We start from the raw sequence: 15,286 nt of genomic DNA on the forward strand, positions 1-15,286 counted from the left end.
AACAAAATATACCCACCCGGAAGTTCCTCTTAGAGGGCGTGCTTCACATACTATTGAAAAGTGAAACTCTAAGCGAAGAGCAACAAGTTGCGGAAGAAAACTCAAGTTTACGCTTAACAAAATGACAGAAAGAAATAAAAATCGCCTTTTAGACCTACTTACACAAGAAGGAAACAATGTTTGTGCTGATTGTGGTTGTCAGGGTGAGTATAATTTCACAAATTTATATGTATTATGTACGTTTCAAAGGCTAAACTTACACTTAATATCTACCAGTAATTTGGGTTCATAAATGGGCGTTCGACAAAACTTAACGAGGCGCGGTTCACCGGGTTTTTGATCTCTATTGCAGTCGTGATTAGACTGCACATACCAGGCTGGGCCACAACAGATATAAACACACTTAACTAAAAACATCTATGCTATAATATGCCATTTGTAATTGCGGCCAAGAATATTAGATATGAAAAGGAAGAGGTGTGTTGTTGAATGAAAAGAGGAAGAAGGAATTCTTTACAGTATTTAAAACTTCAAAAAATTAGGCATAGGCTATGACGGCGTATTATTTTAATGTTTATTATTTAATATAATTTTTAGTAGGCGGTAGCTGCTTGCTGTATCAGTATGACACTAAAAGAGGAAGTTTAGTCACCATTAGAACTTTTGACATCATATGCAATCAATAGCCCCAATTATTGTCCTTAGTAAGTTGCGTCCACACAGCAAGGTTTATAAGAAGTTGCAGTATAGGCCAACTGCAGAATATATGCTGTGTTCAATGTTAATTCTTAGAAATTCTTATTTCATATTCACATAGCATAATGCATTAATTTAACATACAGCGTTTTTAAACATAACAAAATTCAGTTTGGAGTTGAATGAGTATGTACATGTTTAGGTTTAACCAATTTAACTTGTTTGTTACAGATCCAGATTGGGCCTCTTTCAACCTTGGTATCTACCTGTGTGTAACTTGCGCACAGATTCATAGAATGCTTGGAGCTCATATAAGTAAAGTAAAATCAATTAGGCTTGACCAATGGAATGATGACCAAGTAGAGGTATGGGTCATTTGAGTACATTGCAATACTAAAGGTCTGCCTACACTGTCACACTTTATTTGACAACAAAATGTGATGTGCTCATATGTACATGATGATGTCATATCACTACGTACCATATTTGGGCACATCATACTTTTTTTTTCAAACTAGTTTGATAGTGTAGACCGAGCTTAATGCTAAATATATACCCTATTCTTATAAGAAGCAAACCTCCCCAAAATGCAGTATGTCCCAAGGGAACCCCACACAATATACTTATTTTTACAATTTGCAACTATATGTTTTGTATATTAATTTTGCTTTATATTATAAATGTGGAGCACTGTGGCGCAGTGGTTAGAGCATTGGACTTGCAATCAAGAGATTGTCGGTTCAAGCCCCGGCGGCTCGGTCACTGCAGTGTTGAGTCCTTGAGCAAGATTATTTATCCATATTGTTCCTCCCCACCAGGTGATAGAAATGGGTACCGGTATGTAAAAAGTACTGGGAAGGTAAATCAGACTCGTTTGTGTGGGAGGAGTGGCGTACCCCCCACAAACATACACACTTAGTGGAGTCTGGCCCAAACGCTAAAGAAATGGAGATGGGCACCACGGCTGTTAGCATTAGCTTAGGTTTCGACTTCACCTTTTACCTATATTATAAAGTAATGCAACATTTATATATTAAAATTAAAAATGAAAGTCTTTATTCTTACTTCTGTTAAATTTTGATAAGACTTAAATGAAAAGATTCAATGAGGTCAGCAAAATTCAAGTTTGAGTTCATTGTGTAAAGGGTTAAGATATTGTTAGAAAGTACTATCAAACGTTATGTGACAAAATTGTGATGTGCCCATACATGGACATGATGATGTCATATCACTACCATATTTGGGCATATCACTACCATATTTGGGCACATCACACTTTTTTGTCAAACTAGTTTGATAGTGTAGACAGAGCTTTAGAAATACTGTCTATCTTCCGGGGAGGGTAGGTTAAGAAGATTTTCATGGGTAGTATGTCTTAAAAAGATATTAGTGTACACACAAGGGAAGATTAGACTTAAACGATGCTCACAAAGATACAGTAAAATACTACACACACTTTAATAACACTATAACAACACTATAACAACACTATAACAATAAGTAACACATAATTATAAACAACTTGCATAAAAGCATCATGTAAAATATGATGATTGAAATTGAAAAGTTACTGTTAAAATGTACAATAAAATGCTTTTTATAATATAGGCCATTTATGTAAATTTAAAAATTGCAAGCAAAATGAAATTGTACCGAGAATCCCATTCATTGACATAGGGCATTTATGTAAATTAAAAAATTGTAAGCAAAATAAAATTGTACGAAGAATCCCATTCAAGTACTGTATTTATTAACATACATTATTACTTCATATTTATTATTTTATTATTATTATTTATAGTTAAAAGGAAATTTAAGCATTTAAATATAAATTTAGTTTCCTATTCAAGAAGACATGTTTGTTTAGTCTTTTCCTTGTTTTTGTTTTTTTTAGTTTATGGCAGCAAATGGAAACAAGGCTGCCAAAGCCAAGTATGAATTATGCGTACCGGCCTCGTACAAGAGGCCAACAGAACGTGACTGCCAGTGAGTATACTAAATACAGTAACAATGTGTTCCATATATAGGTGTCCTCTAATAGATGTTGGCTAAATGTGTTATAACATATTCTTTATGGGAAAGTGTCCTGTGAATAGGAGTGTTCCAAAGGAGAGGTTCTACTGTTGTTTTATTATATAATGAATATGACAGTGTTCTTATCACCATCTTCATCTTCCTTTATACTGTGCAAACTTAACTGCACCCTATAGCCTGTTTTCCTGTCGATGCAACGTTATGACGAGTGCATTGAGTGAAAAGGGGGAAAAATCAACGTTAAATATCATTGAAATCTGCACGCGCTGACAATTCTTTATTATTTTTTTCACCTTTTTTGTACACTTTTATGGTCTGTTTCAAAATAATAATAAAGTGTAAGTCAAACTAAATTATAATATAAAAAAAATTTAATGTAATGCTTGTCTTTAGTGTAAGCATAGATTAAGATATCAGCGAAAACATGTCCTAGGCTTGGTTGAAGCATCAAAAACTTTCCACGCGGACCAGGGTGAGCGTGGCCGGCCTTGGTTTTGCAACACTTAACATCTGCGTGTCCCGAGAGACCTGAGGAACTATGAACGATCAGTAAAAATGTTAAAATATTAGCGGTCCAACTCGATCATCGTTATCGTTATTTTTTTCAACTTTAACAATTCAACACAACTCAACATAACTCGCCATAACGTTACGTCGACGTTACATTTAACATATTGTCCCTGACTGGTGTAGCTACTTACAACTCTGCTACAAAGCATTGTGGTGCTTCTTCTAAAATACTATACATTATTCATTATTGTATATCCCAAATAATAATGATGCATTTTCAATTTTTCCTTCTTTTAGAGTTCTACGTGAACAATGGATTCGTGCTAAGTATGAGCGCCATGAATTCATGGACGTAGATAAACAAACATACTTGTCCGGACATAAGACCGGCTACCTGTGGAAACGACTAAAAAGCGATAGTCGCTTCCAAAGCCGTTTGTTCGTGCTTTCTGAAGAGGAGAACGTCATCAAATACTACAATAAACAAGATGTATGTATAAAATAGAAACCATTTTTTTGTACACCCCTATTCAAGGGACACCTCCATTAAGGGGACACTATCCTGTGAAAGCAACAAAGTGTAAGGTTTTAAAACTACAGACTACCTCCATTAAGGGGACACTTTAGTCCTGAAGTATCCTCTTAATAGCAGTTCTTTTATATTTGTAACTATCATATCACACTATAATCTACTAAACATAATTACTGCATGTCATTGTATTTTACTGCAGTAAATAGATTTCAATGTAGAATTTACAGTAGCACTGTACATTTGGCAAATTTTCATAAAATCTAGGACTTAAGTCAATAGTCACTTCAAAGGCATTCAAGCTTACCTAATTGTGTTGATAGTTATTAGAAATTGTGTTGTGATTTTGTATAGTATTGTAATTTTATTTTTCTGAGAAAAAAAATCAACCTTGTATTAAACTGTATTGTACTTCATATTTAGCCTTATTTCCAGAAATAGATGATATATTACCTAATTGTTACTAAATTTAGCCATGATGAACATTTTAATACACATTATTAATTTTAATCTCAATATTTAAATCTTTAACATCCTGTTTTTATGACAACCAGGAAATCTACAAATTATTATTTACAATTTACCTTGTTTATTACTTGTGTAAATATACCTTTAGCTTTTTTCTATCAAACAGCTGATAGATATTGTAAAGTTTTGTTAGTTTCTTCTTTACTATAGAATAAATTGCTTTTTTAAATTCATATTGTTGCATTAGTAATGTGGCATATTTAATAAAAAAATTTAAATCGACAAACAGATAAATAACCTTTTGAAGCTTTTCAGTTGATTTCAATAGTTGAATTCAATTCATCTTTTATTGGTCTATTTCATATAAAACTAAATCAGAAAATCTTTGTTAACACACTGCAGTAAATAGTTTAAAATATGTAAAAGAGGTTAAAAACGATAGAAAAGTATAATACAATATTTATTTTATTTTGCTGGGTAAATGTGTAGGAAAAAAAATTTGTTTTGTCAATTTTTCGTGTTTGTATTGCGAAATCTCATTTTTTTATCTTTTAAGTGGAAAAGGATGTATTACAATGGTAATGGTAGGGACTGTATAATTTGTTTTTCCTATTATACTTCCTCAAAGCAAATCTTGAATACAAATATTACTAGGAATGTACAGTACTTTAGTAATATCTTATCTTGGTTACTTACTAAATTATTAATATTTTTAATGATTAGTTCACATTAGTAGGCTTTTCAATTTCCTGTTTAAAGATGTATTGTCCCCCAAAAACATGAAAAATGAAGATTAATTAAATCAGACTTTGAATATGTTATATTGTAGTTTTAATCTAGTTAATCACTTTAATAGAAAAAAAATCGAAAAAAATCATGTTTTCACTTATAAAATGACAAAATAAATGGTAAAATTCAACCAAAAATCCATTGGCTGGCAGCCAATTTGACCATTTTTTGCTTTAAATTACATTTTTTCAGGTAAATACATTTTTTTCTCTCGATCCAATTTTTTGTCAAAGTGGATGACTATTATGTTACATTAAAATGGAATATTCAACAAAAATTTTTGTAAGAATTATTTTTTCAGGGGGACAATACATCTTTAAAGAACTGTGGGAAATTTCTACAAAGAATATGTTGCTTTATTTGTTTGTTTTAAATTATTTTAAGATTTAATATATTAAAAAAAATATTAACAGTACTGCTAGTGCTACTTTCAAAAAAATTATTAGCGGTTAAGACAGTGAAACCATAACATTGGCAAGGGTTTGAGGCTCACTCGCTCTATTGTTCTGGTGTAGAACGAGATTCCTCAGATAAGGACTATAAATCGTATGTCCAGTGTACACATCTAGCTCATGTGCACTTCAAAGAACCTAATACATCTTTCGAGTATGGGGGTTACCCTGATGTACTAGTACTAGTACATCACAGCTACTGATCATAACTAGGCGAAATCAGTCTTTGACTGAAGAGGTTGCCCAGTATAAATAAATAATAACAGTATAAATAAACTGTAACACTTGGTTATTTGAATTTGCCAATGCTGGACTTTGAAACTGGAAACTTTCCCAAAACCAGACTTTTCTTGAGGTCCAAAGCTACAAAATTATTTTTTACCATTAAAAACACATTCAGAATACTTTTCAGACATACAGTATTTAGCTCTGTCTACACTATCAAACTTTATGTGAAAAAAATGTGATGTGCCCATATATGGACTTGATGATGTCATATCACTACCATATTTGGGCATATCACACTTTTTTGTCAAAATAGTTTGATAATGTAGACAGAGCTTTAGGCCAGGGGATGTGATAACAATAATTTATGAATGAAACTGCTTTTTTTAATGAACTCATAAAAGATAATCAGATTGTACTTTTAAAAAATCATGTAAAGCATTTACTGTATGGATTGAACTTTTATTATGAGGCCATAAATATTGTATAGGAATGTACTGTCACTCACAGTGCTCTATAGGGAAATCCCCTATATTTCCTAAAAACCAAAGTTTACATAACATCATGCCCTTTATAATCTAAAACAAAATATTTAGATAATGAAAGTTATTGACACATGATTGTGATTATGAATAATAACTAGGTCAAATCTGCTTCAGTACTCAAATATATCCTATAATATGATAACTACCCTGTTTACAGATTTTACATAGAAACTGTGGCTAATGTAGCAAAACATATTGTTGTAATGTTGGCTGGTTTTAACGCCTTCAATTTATAGTTTTTAACCCAGTGACCAAATACCTGTCATCTCTGTGTTGTAGCCAGGTTTAACATTTTTGGTCCCTAGTTTTTAGAACTCTATCTGCTTGATATTATGATCAGATAATTTATTCTACTTTTTGTTGTTTTAAAGGCCAAGGAACCAAAAGCTGCTATTAAGCTATCTAATTTAAATGCTGTGTTTGTTCCTGATAAGATAGGCAACCCAAATGGACTTCAGATATCATGGCTAAAAGAAGGCATGACTAGAAACATCTATTTGTACACTGATGATGGAAAGGTAGGTTCTGTGAACTAACCTATACTTGGGGCTTTCCCAACTCCTGTGGCCGTTTACACCATTCACACATAAAATTACACAAAAAAAATCTCCTATCTAAATGAATACAATTTAAATACATAAATATTTATTGAGTTAAAGATGTATTGTCCACCTGAAAAAATAATTCTTAAACATTTTTTTGTTGAATATACCATTTTAATATTACATAATATTTATCCACTTTAGCCAAAAATTGGATCGAAAAAAAATGTATTTACCTGAAAAAGTGTAATTTAAAGCAAAAAATAGTCAAATTGGCTGCCAGCCAATGGATTTTTGTTTGAATTTAACCATTTATTTTGTCATTTTATAAGTGAAAACGTTACTTTTTCCAGGTTCTTTTTCTATGGAAATGATTAACTTTGTTAAAACTACAAAATAACGTATTCAAAGTCTGATTTAATTAATCTTCATTTTTTATGTTTTTGAGGGACAATACATCTTTAAGTGAAAAACTTGATATTTAAGGGGAATATCTCAAGTGTGATTGGTGAATACGGCCACTAGTACCTACCCATTTTATTTAGTAATACTAATAGTCTCTACAATCTCACTACTTGCCAACTTATGCTATGCTTTAACTTTTTTAAATGGGGTTGATTTAATAGCATAATTGCACAATGGCAAGAGAAGAATAGTAAATTGCTTATGTTTTATTTGTGTAGAATTATAATACTTTGATTTCGTTTGTTTGTATTTCAGGATATAGTTGAATGGTACAATGCCATTCGTCATGCAAATTACAATCGCCTCAAAGTGGCCTACCCTGGATCTTCAGATGAAGAAGTATGTTTTGTACATATTGATATGATTTATTTAGTGTGCGATACACCTCCAAAGAAAGCGCTCCTCCAGCTTAAATTGGGTTTTTATTTCCTGTAAAGTCAATTAGCCCCAATAAAACTTGTGTGCAAATGCAAATTGATCCATGTGTAGGCTGATAAAGCACCTCCAATTTGTGAATTCCTAGAGGGTAGAATTAAACTAAACACAAAACATGAAGTGGAGTTGTGACTTGGTGGTTATGACGCTTGGCTACCAATCCAAGGGTCCTGGGTTCAAGTCCTGTCATATGTCAGGATTTTTTACAACTCCACTCCCAAAGTCTTTTAATAAGACTTTGTTTATGTAGAGCATCTTTGTATATGTTTGTCTTGTGAATGAGATTGCCACCTTTAAGAAGGATAGTGAATGAATTTGCTTATGGTTATTCTTGGCAATTTGCCTAAATATAAAAAAAAAATGGTCAGCACAGGTTGTCCTTTTTTTTTCAAATTATTGTTAATACACCCAGACACTTGAAATTTGATATTTACCTTTACAGTTAAGTAGTCAGTTAAGCCGTGACTTTATCAAAGAAGGTTGGTTAAGCAAGTCAGGACCAAGAGGTGTTGAGACTTATCGTAAAAGATGGATGACACTAGATGGCAGAAGACTTCTCTACTTTCAAGAGCCACTGGTAAGAGCTCAAATTATGGGTTTATGGATTAAGACTCAATTTTAGGAGCATTTTTAAACCTATGTCTTCCATTAGAGAACTCCAGTCCATTTGTAGGTGACCCAGAATGTTTGCTAATTGAACTCAGTTGGGCAACTAGTTTACAATACTTGTGCCATTTTAGGACCGTGCCTCCATTTAGGGACCCTTCCTCCATTTAAAAGACCCTGCCTCCATTTTAGAGATCCTGCCTCCATTTTAGAGATCCTGCCTCCATTTAGGGACCCTTCCTCCATTTTAGGGACCCTGCCTCCATTTAGATACCTTGCCTCCATTTAAAGGACACTGCCTCCATTTTAGAGACCCTGCTTCCATTTTAGGTATCCTTCCTCCATTTTTAAGGACCCTGCCTCCATTTTTTAGGTACCCTGCCTCCATTTTAGGTACCCTGCCTCCATTTTAGGTACCCTTCCTCCATTTTAGGTACCCTGCCTCCATTTTAGGTACCCTGCCTCCATATTAGGTACCCTGCCTTCATTTTAGGTACCCTGCCTCCATTTTAGGTACCCTGCCTCAATTTTAGGGACCCTGCCTCCATTTTAGTAGTTTGAAATCCAGAGGTTGTTCAACTAGAGAACTCTCCAATAAAATGACCATAGGTGACCCAGAAAGTTTAATAGTTGAACTTGTTTGTTATACTAGTTTACAATACTTAGTGCCATAGTTGTAAGACTTTGATACTGATTTTGGCCACAGGTCTACTTCTATAGGTTTAGATTGCCTAGAAGGATGTTTTCTTTTTGGGTGAATTACAGCTGCTGAAAAAATTGGCGAATGATATCCACAGTGACCATTCAATATCAGTATTACTTGGTACCTACAGCAAAGTTTTAATAGTTTTATTATGTTGTGGTACATTTTATCAATATATTTATCTCTTTTCACCATTAGGAACCTCATCCAAGAGGAGAGGTATTCCTTGGCAATAAGCTTGATGGTTACTTTGTACGTGATGGCCTTCCACCTGGCAAACCAGAGGAACCTCCAAACAGCTTCTCCCTCATCACGCCTGACCGTGAATACTACTTCAGTGCCGAAAGTGTGGAGGAACAAAAGTCCTGGATGGAAGCATTAAAGGCGGCCTGCGATAAACCAATGTATCCGCAAGATAAAAAAAATTAACAACTTTAATTCAAATAGTTATTCAAAATATTTATAGCTAAAAAGTAAAAAGATTAAATAAATATTAAAGAAATTTGGCTTTTGAAATAAATTTAACTAGTTCTTTCAAATATGTAAATGTAATAATTCAAAATGTATTAAGGGCGCTTTCCTTAGCTTGTATTAGATAATGCATTTGTGTGTCCTTAATATAATCACCGATTAAAAATTCAGTTTGAGAATTAAAGCCTTGTCTACACTATCAAACTTTATGTGACAAAAAAATGTGATGTGACCATATATGGACATGATGATGTCATATCACTAGCATATTTAGGCATATCACTACCATATTTGGGCACATCACACTTTTTTCGTCAAACTAGGTTTGATAGTGTAGACAGAGCTTAGCTATTTTTATATTATAATTTCTTGAAAATTAGACTACAATGCTTTTCTGCCAACATGTTGTATATATTTTACATTGTAAAGCCACTGTCACAGGTATTAGTTAGATAAGGCTAGCCTAGCCTCAGATTGCATAGAGTTATATATTAACCTCATAAATGATTTTAGTTTGCATATTTTATATGCAAATTTTTAAATAAAGACAAATCAAAAATATTAGATATATTTTCTGCACCATATATTATAACTAAATTATATTTAGTAGATGCAAAGCTAGAATTTATTTTTTTTTATGTATCTTGTAGATGACGTAAACAGCCAACTCTTCCAAATCCATGTGGGCTTGCCCAAAACATCTTCTCTTTTTTTATAAATATATATATTGTATAAGAATCTAAGATCTTAGGATAACAAGAAAATTATAATTTTGGTAGTTTTCTGTTTTCGTGATGTTTGGATTCAGGAGAGTTGTTTGCAAAGCTAGAATTTTAGTAACTATTTTTGAAGATTTTTGTAAACATTCTACAGCCAACTCTCCCAAATCCATTTGGGCTTGCCCAAAATATAAATTCCTGTTTCCTGTTTTCAATACTCCTTTTGTAGTTTTTTGTTTTCATAGTGTTTGGATTCAGGAGAGTTGTTTGTAATATAACAATAAATTCACTAATTTCTACTTTTTAATAATTTAAATGCCTTGTCAAGTTCTTTCAAACATAAATTTGTATTTTATTTTTATTGATAGATTGTTATACTAATAGATACATATTATGTTGAGAGATGACAACTGTGAGTGTGTCAGCACTTTCACCTCCTCTCCCCTTGAATACAATGAGATTTTAAAATGCATTTAAAGATGTATTGTCCCCCACAAACATGAAAAATGAAGCTTAATAAAAAAATACTTTTTGCCGTTTAAGTTATTATTCACTTTCATATAAAAAAAAAGTAAAAAAAAAAAGTATGTAACTTATAAAAATAAACTGATAAATTCAACCAAAAACCCATGGACTTCCAGTCAATTTGACTATTTTAAAAATTTAATTTACAGGTATTTCAGGTAAAAAATCCAATTTTTGGTCAAAGTTAATAACTATTATGTGACATTAAAATGGAATATTAAAAAAAAATGTATTTGTTAGGGTGAAATATATCTTTAAGCTTTGGAGAGACATGCGTATAATATTATGTCTTTGCATGGTATAGAGCAATTTTTAAAAACAGCCTAAATTCTGAAAATAATATGTAATAAAACATTTTTTTTCCATATTTTTTTTATTCTTTTCCAATTAGTAATTTTATGAATTACTAAAAAAAAGTGTGATGTGCCCAAATAAGGTAGTGCTATAACATCATTGTGTCAATATATGGGCACATCATATTTTTTGTCACATAAAGTTTGATAATATAGACAGAGCTTAACAAAAGCATGGATTGGTATGATAAATTAGGCCTTTTTACTTAAGTTATTAGTTATTCATTACTTAACCCAGACCTGATTGAACTTGTGATGTTTTCAAACATTAACTGTTTTAAGTTGTGCTTTTGTAGAATAATGCTGTAAATAAATCTTCAGTCAATTTTAATATCAAAAACATATTTAAAAAATATACTAAATATGTATCCATTGATACTTTATATACAGCTTGCTTACTTTTAACTGGAATGTGTTGGGAAGTTAGGCTGGACTTAAGATTAGTAATTATAATTGTATAACATAAACTTAATGAAAATTGTACTGTATTATAATGCTTTATGATCAGGGTACATGTTTTTCAAGATAAAGACAATTATATTTTTGCTACGTATAGTTTTTCATCAATCGATCAGTTGTTAAGCATAATTGTAAAGTTTAGCAGAATTGTTTTTAGTAGTAAAAAAAAAAAAAGTGTAATTCTAGAGAATAAAAAAATATGGTAGATTGTTATACTGTATATGCATAATATAATGTTGAACTATATACTTAATTTTACCATTGAACAATTAGGACTAACTTTTAAGTGTAGGCCTACAGTAACTGCCCTAAAATGCCACTCCCAAATAGTGCAGTCATTTCCTTTTCTAATGGTGATTTAGTTATATCAATTTGTTGTGTGTGTGTTTAGTTTAAAATACTTAAATCCCTGTAGAGCAATTTACAGTTAGTGTGTAGCAATGAGATAGCTGAATTTAGTGAAGGGGTTTGGTTGAGATTATCAGGAAGGAATGCTTTAGACAATTTGTTTATTTTTAACTTCTTGGTTTCATACCTGACTGGTTTTCAAGAGAGTTATATTATTGTAGATTGGGTTTTATTGGAATGTTGTACTGAACAATTTGACTAGTGCACTATAGGCAAGATGTTGTCTATGCTAAAGTGCAATAGCCAAACTATTGAATGATCTCATTTGAAAAACAAGACTCTACCCATGCACTTTGTTTATGTTGTATCTCATAACTACCAAACCATGGAGCTACTAATTTATAGCTCCATGATTAAACCATCCCATATTTGGACCATTTTATCTATTTATAAGTTGCATGTTTTAAATTCTAGGCGTTGTATGCTAAAGTGCAATAGCCAAACTATTGAATGATCCCATTTGAAATACAAGGCACCACCCATGCACTTATGTTGTATCTTATGATTACCAAACCATGGAGCTACTAATTTTATAGCTCCATGATCAAACCATCCCATATTTGGACCATTTTATCTATCAGTTGCATGTTTTAATATCTAGGCGTTGTAATCTTAAGGTGTATGCATGTTACAGCAGCTATTCCATACTCAATAAAAACATTTTCATTAAAAAAATATTGTTTGTATTTTGTATATTATATAATCTCTATCCATTATTATTTAAATGATTTATATAGCCACAAGATTCCGTTTAGAACATGACACTTGTTTGCTTGCCTTCCAATCCCAAGGTTCAATCCTGACCTAGTGCCAGAGTTGTAACTCACGACTCTTTCAACTTCACTCCCTAAGCCTCAAATGAGACTTGGTTTATAAGGACGATAAATTATTACATAGTTTATCCATCCTGTAATTGGCGAGTTACTTGCTGTTGGATGCATATGAATAAAAATAAAAAGATGACGGACAAATATTACATACTCGTACTTAATTAATCATAGATCTTTAAGATACTTGTTTCAGTGCCAGAACTGGATCTAACTACTAAGACTTTATATCCATCCAACTACTGCAAAATCATTACTATCTGGTGTCCAGATATGCGGCTGTTTTCTCTTTTAAATAACTGTTCAAAACCTTGTTTCATCATGAGCCTAGGCTTTCAAACTCTTCCTGATATCCAATGCCTTCTTTGTTTTTATTACATTTTTCTTTGGGTATTTTCTGCAAAGGTATTTTTGTGAGTTCAAGTTTCTCACTTTCTGTAACTCCAAATTCGAGCGTAATCTCCTCGAAAACTTCACTAAACGAAACCTTTAAAAAAATATTTTATTTTTAGTTTTCAAAATTATTAACGATTTGCATTAAAAACAATGTTATTTCCTTAAGTTAAAGATGGCAACAAATTTAACATTTGTTCCTACCTCTTCAAATCCAAACTTTTTAAACATTGACAGGCTCTTTGTGTTTTTCATACCAATTTTTGCTGTGTACTTTTTCAAGCCTATTTTCTCCATTCCTAGTAGTAAATACAATAACAACCAAAAACCATTTTAAGTTATCTTCTTGTAATGACGTCATTCCTCCCCTTACTTAAGGCCGTATTTCCGCAGCCAAAAATTAACCGATGCAATTTAACTGATAAACTGCCTGTGGAAATGGGGTTTAACCGATTCCACTCGAGTAAAATTAACCGATAATTATCTCATTCAAATCAGATAATTATCCGATAAATGCGATAATTGTTAACCTTTGACCTGAAGGACAAATTGTTGCGCTGGGGCCTCTGGTTGTTTGGTAATGACTGATCATGCGCACTTTATTAATTTTGTTTTGGCTGCGGAAACACGACCGAAGAGTCAATAATACTGCCAACCAACTTACCATATTGCATCATAATCCATAAGGCTTCTTTCCCAAAACCTTTCCCTCTGCATGTTTCCTCTGTTGGGAATAAACAAATTAGTAAGTGCAGAAAAGGATCGAACAAAGCTTTGTGATTGAAAAGGAAACATGGTTGGTACCAAGCTTCAATGCCACTTACCAGCAATCATAATTTCAACCTCTGCAGTTTGTCTATTGTCTGGATCATTCAAAAACAGGTTCACATCCCCACACATACAATCTGAAAGATAAAGATTGAAATGATATAAAATAAATTGGATTTTATTATTGAAATTTATTATTAAAATGATTGGCATAGTAATTGAAGTTCATATTTCCATTAATAGTGAATAACACCCAGCTATATAAATGGGTACTTGCTTAGAACTTTTAAAAGATTGACTCTTTGGTTACATAAAGTAGCATAGCAAAAGATTTATTTAATTTAATGTTACCATCTTCTTTTGTTTCTGTTTGTTTCCATTTTTCTTTATCCAAAACTATAAATGTACATTCTGAAAAATAATTTTAAAAAATCATTATTTTACATAAAGAATACACATTATATCTATAGCTGAGAACAGTTACCACTGAGAGAATGTACCCAAAGAGCACATATAATTTGGGACTGAGAGTGGGAGGGGTAGAATGCTACAATGAAATGAGGTTATCTTACTGTTTTCATCTACATGCCAACTCTTTTGCATAGCATATTCCTCTTCCAGCGTCAACGGTTCTGAAGCTGTGAGCTCCTGTAATTCTTGAGATGCCATCCATTTATGATACCTTTTTGAAACAAACATGTTTTAATTAATATTATTAATTATTGTACAAAACTTACAGAAAATTTTGAAATACTGAAATACTGTCTGTCAGCCCAGCCCAAGGAGGCAGGTAAGGAAGGATATTCCATCATGCCTCTGCCGCGAGACCTACCTAGGCATAGTCCTACAACACCGTCCTCCTATCTAGGTGGTAGGCTATAGAGTTTATAGGCCTAGCTAGCTCTCATCAGCAGAGAGGCCCTCTCTATAGCTAGCTAGCCGGCCCTCTATCTAGGCTCTATCTACTAAACTTCTAGTGGCCTAATCTACCTTTCGTATTTGGTATAATTATGTTTTCTTTAATTTTAAATACATACTTATCTACATGAGATTCCTTGTACGGTACAAGAACAACACGTTTGCCAATAATTCTACAGTTTTCATTGATTCTCATTTCAACGTGTATTTTACTTTTGTGCAACGTTGATGGCGCTATTTTTCTCATTATCGCGCGGAAAAACGTGATAATGGTATCGCCCGATAATAATAACCCTTGACATTTTCAACGCGCTCCGTTGCTAAGCCAAATTACATACTTAGTTACTATGGTAGCTTTCTAAAGTAGATCACGAAATGACATGCATAAATATTATAACCTGAAGCATACTTTGAATACTTTTGTGTTGCTGTATTTGTTTTATATT

At 32.4% G+C, this 15,286-nt stretch overlaps 2 protein-coding genes across 2 annotated transcripts; one reads left to right on the plus strand and one right to left on the minus strand.

The window, feature by feature from the left end:
* The first annotated feature begins 42 nt into the window (after window positions 1-42).
* LOC144841147 (arf-GAP with dual PH domain-containing protein 1-like) lies at window positions 43-9,492 on the plus strand. Its single transcript, XM_078697361.1, has 8 exons — window positions 43-203; window positions 928-1,061; window positions 2,591-2,682; window positions 3,538-3,730; window positions 6,620-6,766; window positions 7,511-7,594; window positions 8,133-8,267; window positions 9,198-9,492. The coding sequence occupies exons 1-8, from the start codon at window positions 122-124 to the stop codon at window positions 9,426-9,428; spliced, it is 1,098 nt and encodes a 365-aa protein (XP_078553487.1). The 5' UTR covers window positions 43-121; the 3' UTR covers window positions 9,429-9,492.
* A 3,110-nt stretch (window positions 9,493-12,602) lies between these two features.
* LOC144841159 (N-acetyltransferase 9-like protein) lies at window positions 12,603-15,062 on the minus strand. The gene is made up of 7 exons (XM_078697379.1): window positions 14,960-15,062; window positions 14,495-14,604; window positions 14,274-14,333; window positions 13,979-14,059; window positions 13,819-13,878; window positions 13,359-13,453; window positions 12,603-13,248 (listed from the first exon to the last, which is right to left on the minus strand). The coding sequence occupies exons 1-7, from the start codon at window positions 15,034-15,036 to the stop codon at window positions 13,081-13,083; spliced, it is 651 nt and encodes a 216-aa protein (XP_078553505.1). The 5' UTR covers window positions 15,037-15,062; the 3' UTR covers window positions 12,603-13,080.
* Between the last annotated feature and the right edge of the window lie 224 nt (window positions 15,063-15,286).

Source organism: Antedon bifida, chromosome 4 (genome assembly GCF_963402885.1).
Source record: "Antedon bifida chromosome 4, ecAntBifi1.1, whole genome shotgun sequence".
NCBI classification, from domain to species: Eukaryota; Metazoa; Echinodermata; class Crinoidea; order Comatulida; family Antedonidae; genus Antedon; species Antedon bifida.

What these genes read in the sequence shown, in the direction of transcription:
- LOC144841159 (XM_078697379.1), bottom strand. Translation starts at nt 15,036, where the DNA reads ATGAGAATCAATGAAAACTGTAGAATTATTGGCAAACGTGTTGTTCTT. An exon ending in TTGGCATGTAGATGAAAACA is followed by an intron (nt 14,334 to 14,494) that starts GTAAGATAACCT and finishes ATTATTTTTCAG; the next exon opens with AATGTACATTTATAGTTTTG. An exon ending in GGTTGAAATTATGATTGCTG is followed by an intron (nt 13,879 to 13,978) that starts GTAAGTGGCATT and finishes TATTCCCAACAG; the next exon opens with AGGAAACATGCAGAGGGAAA.
- LOC144841147 (XM_078697361.1), top strand. Translation starts at nt 122, where the DNA reads ATGACAGAAAGAAATAAAAATCGCCTTTTAGACCTACTTACACAAGAA. An exon ending in TGCTGATTGTGGTTGTCAGG is followed by an intron (nt 204 to 927) that starts GTGAGTATAATT and finishes TGTTTGTTACAG; the next exon opens with ATCCAGATTGGGCCTCTTTC. An exon ending in AATACTACAATAAACAAGAT is followed by an intron (nt 3,731 to 6,619) that starts GTATGTATAAAA and finishes GTTGTTTTAAAG; the next exon opens with GCCAAGGAACCAAAAGCTGC.